The sequence below is a fragment of the Berghia stephanieae genome, chromosome 1, assembly GCF_034508935.2.
Source record: "Berghia stephanieae isolate SIO BIC M18660-M18661 chromosome 1, UCSD_Bste_1.3, whole genome shotgun sequence".
In the NCBI taxonomy this organism is placed as follows: Eukaryota; Metazoa; Mollusca; class Gastropoda; order Nudibranchia; family Aeolidiidae; genus Berghia; species Berghia stephanieae.
The window spans coordinates 121,528,047-121,535,546 of record NC_088360.1 but is presented as its reverse complement, the minus strand read 5'-3'; the positions used below and the strand labels follow the sequence as shown (position 1 = coordinate 121,535,546).

The 7,500-nt window shown below is 35.4% G+C and overlaps 1 protein-coding gene across 3 annotated transcripts in view; it reads right to left on the bottom strand.

The window, feature by feature from the left end:
• Window positions 1-7,500, bottom strand: part of LOC144962947 (L-threonine ammonia-lyase-like) — a 93,561-nt gene that overhangs the window by 85,552 nt on the left and 509 nt on the right. The window contains exons 2-3 of one of the 3 annotated variants that reach the window (XM_078896377.1): window positions 7,339-7,389; window positions 4,611-4,668 (exon numbers count right to left, since the gene is read on the bottom strand). In XM_078896377.1, the coding sequence (XP_078752503.1) occupies window positions 4,611-4,649 (39 nt within the window). In that variant the 5' untranslated portion in view covers window positions 4,650-4,668; window positions 7,339-7,389. The other 2 variants (XM_078896380.1, XM_078896376.1) reach the window with 2 other exon arrangements.

Below are 7,500 nucleotides of genomic sequence, written 5' to 3'. Positions count from 1 at the left end.
TTTTAACTGTTCGAATACGAATACACCAGTCACCACAAACACGTTTCAGCCGTCCACATCTCTCTACAGTAAGGAACGCAGTCACAGCTCTCTGTTAAATGCATTACTTTCTTGTGTGATTTCTTCGATCGACATGTTGGAGGGGCTCTTCAAAATAAAATAATTTAAAAATAAGAAATAGGAGCTAGTTAACCAAAATTTCGTGACCCAATAGAAAAATAACTTGCGCACATTTTATGTATAATTTATTCTGGTGAGTTTAATACATTCGGAAATATGCAATAGGCGTCAAGACTTTCCAGTCAAGCCCAGTAATATGACTTTTTTTTCCACAATGGAACACCGCCTACCCACATCCATTTGTAATAGAGACGGTCATGGCTTACGGCTCAGCCACTGACGTCACTCTAGATAATTAGCGATCTAATTCAGTGCCCGACAAATGGGTGGTTCCAAACGTCCGGAATTCCCTCTCAGTCGTTATAAAAACACATTTCCATTTTTCACACGAAAACAGTATAATGTCGGGTTGCTCTCGATGTCAGAAAATGACGTGAAATGTAAATTGATCTATAATATGATTTGATTTTTTTTCTAGCTTCTTAAGATATTTTGTTCTTTCGTTTTAAAAAAGCAAATACACTTAACCCAAGCTTGATGTTGTTGGCTGTAAATTCAAAATTTCAGCACCTTAATCATCCCGACATAAAATTGTTTTGAGACTTTGGGTCACAATTATTTACAATCCTAGACAATAATATTTTATCAAAATAAGTTAACAGTGTTACTCTATTGTGTTGCTTGTTTTCTCAAATGACACAAACAGATAATTACACATAGTATTATTTTGTTAAAGGGAGATTCCATAGCTCAAGTGGATCTGTCCACCCAGCAGTGATTGGGTCGCTGGGTCTGTTAGATCTGGAGGATAGTGCTTGGGACAGACTAGATCCCTATCCTTTCACGCTATAGAGACCGAGATAAACTCCGGATCCATGGGCCTAATTATTGTTCTACTTTCACTCATTTATTCGTGCAGCTATGTGATCTAGTGGTATGACACTCGCTTTCGGATCGGAAGGTCCTGGGTTCGAGCCTCGCGCTCGGCGCATAGTTGAGTCCTTGGAAAAAAAAACTCTTTAATCACATTCTCTCACTGTACTCAGGTGTAGAATGAGTACCTGGCCGTTAACAGCGTTGTCTTTGTCCGAAAAATTGTAATATTGCCTAACAGGCGTCATGGCCCGTCCTTCATGTTAAATGTTGCTGTTGACCAGGGACCCCTTGTAAAGCACTCTGAGTACATCTAGTGGATATTGCGCTATATAAAGCTCAATTATTATTATATTATTGAAGCCTTGACCTACTACCCGAATAGACGACAAACTAAAATTCAGATAATTAGGCAGCTGTAAATTCTCACCCGTCTTAAAACAAAATGTTTGGCTTAAATTAAAATAGTGTCTATAATTGAGGTGGTACGGATATATTATATATACACGACACTTATGCCCCTGATAAGTCGATCTAGCCATACATCAAAGATGAATAAGGCTGGAACGGCAAGATAGCACGTTTCGTATCTGATGTAAACAAAAAGGTCAAGGAAACAGATGTAAAGATTAGGATGAGTTTATCTGCATCTACCATGGCAAATAAAATACAAAGTGAGACAAGTATGAATCCAAAAGAAAACTTTTCGTAAATTTAGTCTGAGACAACCCTAATGACATTTCCAGAGTCCTGGCTAGGAAGGATAAACTCAAATGTAGGTATGTAAGATTCTTATTTAATTATTAGTTCAGCGTCACGAACACAGACCGGAATAGATGCAGTCGAGTTAATTTTTTTACACCTTCTTCCTCCATGTCCATCCAGCAGTAAATGGATAGTTATGTCTGTTAGATCTGGCAGAAAGTACTTTAAGATAGAAAAATATTCTATCCTAAAGGTAGATAACAATAACAACTACAACTTGTCCACTTAACATTATAGAAACCGTGATAAACTCCTGCTCAATCGACCTAATGGGTTTGAACGCAGCCTGCGTTAACTAAATAACCCATCCATTGAGCCATAATTCACGACGACCACCAAAAGAAAGTGAACAGCAAGGTACAGTCAAACCTACCTTTGCGTCTACCTCTACATAACATTCACATGTCCATAACGGTTACCTCTGTTGCCACTCTTTAAGTATTTTCTCTTTAGTTCACCTGTACGTAGTGACCACCTGTCCATCGCGATCACGACCACTAAAATCTGTGACTGTTTTAAAAATATTTCCTGAATACAGTGTCCGGCATTAAAATAAAAAAAACCCACAGAAAACTTGAGCGAGATTCCAGGTCATTAGGGTCATTTCTGGCCAAAATTTTAGATACCGACGATTTTTTTTTTCAGAGTAGGACAGTGATGTTTGACTGACTTAATCGAAGTGGTTCGTTGATCGATCGAATTCAATCAGGCGCGTGTTTGTGTGTGTGTGTGTGTGTGTGTGTGTGTGTGTGTCCCCTAAGTTATTGGCTGCATTTACGGAGTTTTGTTCTAGTATTTGTTTTTTTTTAAAGTCGAGGAAAATAGTTTATGCACACACTCGCTAAATGTCTATGGAAAAATAAAAGAAATGAAAGAAAAAAATATATTATCGAGCTGGGTATGACTAAATATCTATCTATCCAGGATTTATAAAGCAGTGTAACCGATGTGCACTAAGAGTGTAACTAATCAGACAGTTGGCTATTTGAACATATAAAAAGAAGCTCCTGGACTATCTGCTAATCGAGTAGCGTATTTTATTTTTAAAATTATTCAACCGTGAGAATGTCTAAACTGTATTTTAACACTTGAGTCACGTATCAAGGCTATGTCATGTATTAACCTACTGCACACACGAGTAGCTCATAAATATGTGCTCAAGCTAAGAACACAGTAATGCTGAGATAAATCATAAAACGTGATTCGCTGAATATGTTCCGCATAAGTTGCTTTAATTTGTTGAATCATAATATTATCTTCATAGACGATGTTTTCATTCATGTGAACAGAATGTATTGAAAAGGGATATAATATTCAAAAGGCTAATTTCTTTAACGCCTTTTAGGCTACTTCTGTGGCAAAGCAAATGGCGCGATACATTATACTTTTATTTTTAAAAAAAAGTTATTTGACAAGAGGTTAATAGAAGTAAATGTCTTTATTATTTTATTTTTTTTATCATCGGGGCAGCTATACATATTCAAACCAATGTCTGATTATTTTTCTTTGCTTATTGACGCTCTCCAATGTCAAGGTCAAATTAGTGTGTGTAACCAGAGAGGATAAATAGTAAGAGTTAGCTATATAATATCCTCTCTGGTGTAACATGGAAAATGATGGCATATCTAGTTTTAAGATGACTTTTAATGTGTTTATCTGCATCTACCATGGCAAATAAAATACAAAGTGAGACAAGTATGAATCCAAAAGCAAACTTCTCGTAAATTTAGTCTGAGACAACCCTAATGACATTTCCAGAGTCCTGGCTAGGAAGGATAAACTCAAGTGTCGACAATAAAGATTATTGGGGGAAAAGGTTTTATCATCGGCATCGGTTGTGTCCAGAATAGAGAACAAGATTACAAGGAAAGTTTCCATGTCAGAAATATCAAGAAAGATTTGATTATTTCAAATTAATTCCTGCGAGTGAAAAAAAAATTATCATAAGTCAAGCAAATTGAAAAAAAAAAAAAAAAAGCAAATACAAAATACCAAAAAAAAAAACCCCAAAAAAACCCAAACAAAACAAAAGACAATAGGCCAGAAGGATGAAATACTTAACACGTGAATATAGGGCGTTTCGATTATGGCAATAATGAACATGGTCCCGATATGTGGATTCCCTGTGACGTGACACTTTTATGCTGATGTAGCATAGTACCTTAGAGGTGCCGTACTAATGTACAATGCAACTCATACATACATACTTGTCATAACAAACATCGATCCTATAATTAGATTTAATCTAAATTAGATGTTAGCGATAAAACATTGGATAATTACTCGGTGTTGAGGACTGCATTGCTGTTTTTTTTTTACCCCGTCGTCGGTGTCATCATCATCATCATCATCATTATTATTATTATTATTATTATTATTATTATTATTATTATTATTATTATTATTATTATTATTATTATTATTATGTTCATCAACTCCCCCATCATCATTGTCATCGTCGTCGTCATCATCATGCATCACAATCGTCGTCGTCGTCCTCATTTTTATCGTAGTAATCATCGTTTTAATCATTATAAGCGCGACCAATGAATTTTCTGTTGTGATTGTCAATGTCATCATCGCCTTCATTCGTGGTTTGTTTTAGTTTACTTATTTCTTCGTCGACCTAACGCTTGCTTCGGTCATTTAAACTTTGAACTGAACGGAATATAACATACTTGATACCATAGAATAAAAAACAGCAGTTCCCAGCTGTTTTGAATAAAGCAAAAACTCTTTCAAACTCAACTTTAGAGTTGGATGCCCAAGATAAAGATTTAATTTGTAACTGGTTATCTATCTAATTTGGGAATAAATAATTGTTTTGCCTAAGACAAAATCATAACACCTACCGGATCTGTGCTTTCCCTCTGTGTAGGAAAAGAGGTCATTTTTGGTCCATACAGGTGCCTAGACATTGTGAAAATGAATTTACAGGATTATTTTAGAGATAATATGAAAATCAAATTTAATTCACTTTAACTGGACCTCATAAGCCTGCGAAACCAAATCAATATTTATACAATAATAAGTAATCCAAAGTCACAGAATTTATACCATATTTTAAATAGCACTGCTCAGTTCATAATTTGAGCCGGTCTTGTTGAAGAAATTTATTTAAGCATGGCGTTTCACGGATGAGTGGATCAACACGATACAACAAATTCAGATATCTTGGAGATACTGAGCTGCTTCTGATAATGGTATCGAATAACCTAAATTTTAATATTAGTATGTCCTTAACTTTAATGTCTGTTGTTCATTTGGACGGAGTCACAGATCAATAACCCCAAGCAGTAAATCAGGTAAGCTTATAATAGCATGCAATTTTGCTTGATTGATTTGGACTACGTTTGGCAGCAGCCTCTTATGGTTTTCACACTACTATGTTATGACGATCGACCCAATCAGCAAAGTCTGGTCCGCATTCATGCACCGTCGCAAACCCGTCGGGTAGCATCGTGACAACACACCGTTCGACTAGATGCTCTGCCGTCCCAGGTTCTTGCCCACAGCGGGTACATGTTGGACAGGTAGAAAGACCCCACCGATGAAGCGCACTGGCCGTGAGGCAGCTCCTCGACCGAAGCTGGTTTGGCTAGCCAGAGTACACAATAAAAGTGACCAAATGCCTCAATCTGGTATTAAGTCAGAGTGAACCAGACGTCGAAAATATTAAAATAATGAATTACGTTAGAAAGATCCGAAAAAATTATATATTAGATTTTGCCATTAAGAAACAATATCATTTTCCCTAGAATAAAACACACACACACACACACACACACGCACATAAAAACACACGCCCGCGCGCGCACACACACACACACACACATACACAAACTCACACACACACACACACACATATATATATATATATATATAAATATATAATTATAAACAAAACTTGAACATTTATATAACGCAATATTCAGTAAATGTACTCAAAGGGGTTTACAAGGGCTCCAAAGCCAACAGCAACACTTAACATGTAGGGCAAGACATGATTCCTGTTAGGCGATATTACACATTTTTTTTTCGGATAGAGAGAACACTGTTAACGGCCATGTACCCATTTACACCTGAGTACGATGGGAGAGCGCTCAGAAAGGTAATTAATCGTTGGACTTTCCTGTCCGAAGGCAAGTTTCATACCTCTAGCCGTACATAATACTTGTTTGAGGCGATGGGTCACAAAAGGCAACATAAAGAAGGTAAAAGAGTTGACTTTTCCGTACAAAGCTTTTATCTTAAAATGAAAACAAAGCTATCTATATCAGATTGGGCTGCTAGAAGTTGTCTACTAAAATGCATTGAATCAATATAACAACTTCAGAAATATCAAAGTACTTAATACGGAACGTTTCGGGCTCAAAACACTTCAGCAGCCAACAACAAAACTTCGTTCCGATATCGTTTATTCCGAGTGGATGTGCCGATAACTTTTCTCTGGTATGATTTTTAAGTGGTCTTACCTTTATAATAAATAGACGTGCCTAAATGAGTCAATAAAATGGAGATAAAGATAAAGGGAGTAAATCTGACTCATGAATGAACAACACAAAACAAACGACGTTTCGGCCCTTGGCCTTTTTCAAGTAAACACAGTGTTTTGTGTTGTTCATTCATGAGTCAGATTTACTCCCTTTATCTTTAATTCCATCTTGCCTTTTTAACTGATTTATGGCTGAGGAAAGGGTTTGAGCACAAAACATTCTGTGTTAAATATATTATTTTTTCTTCTTTAACAATCGGTTACATTCATTTTTGTTCAATGCTTGTTATTTTGGGCAACTCTTTTGAGACTTCCTTTTTGATTCTTCAAAGATTGATGTCCATTTAATATTTATCTGCTGTCCGAGAAATTTTCTTTACTTTGTTTTGTATTGGATATTCTGCTTTATAATGAATACTAAAAATATTTATTGTTTCAAAATGCTTGCATTCGAAGCCCTTCTATTATACCAAAGTGCTGAATGATGTTGCGTCTTGATAATAACATTCAATACGAATCAAAGTGTGAGAAATTGCTTTGTTAATCATAATGATCGTCTGCTCATGTAGAATCACAGGGAGTCGACTGAATTGAATGTTTCTATTGATGAGCATTAACAGGGAAAATGACTACCTGACTGTAAGACTATGTAATCTTTGTGTATATAATTACAAGTCTGAGTTTATTTTTAATTTTATAATAATAATAATAATAATAATAATAATAATAATAATAATAATAATAATAATAATAATAATAATAATGATAATGATAATAAGTTATTTATATAGCGCTCAACTTCCACATAAGTGGTCAGCGGCGCTTTACAATATTAATTGTCATTCAAATAATCATTCTTTGACAAATTAATGAATGATATTTCTTTGTTGGTTCGAGACTGTTTCCATTTATATACAGCAAAGTGACAAATTAAGGAGCAGGCACTGGTTACAGTGCCAGACAAAGCAGAAAGAAAAATACAAGAAGAAACTATCCCCCCAAAAAATCAGCCTGGGGATCAAACCTCAGACCTCATATTTAATTGTATTTTTCTTTCTACTTTTCTTACATTGTTTCATACTCACCTTTTTCAGATTTCAGCATACAACAATGAAAATGCAGGCAAGCAGGAAGATCTAGTGTTTTACAGTTAAGAGTATTGAAAAAAAATATGAACGCATTGCAATGCTAAATAAAAGTGAGATCCTATGGATCGAATATCGAGATGAAGAAAGGAATAATTTCTA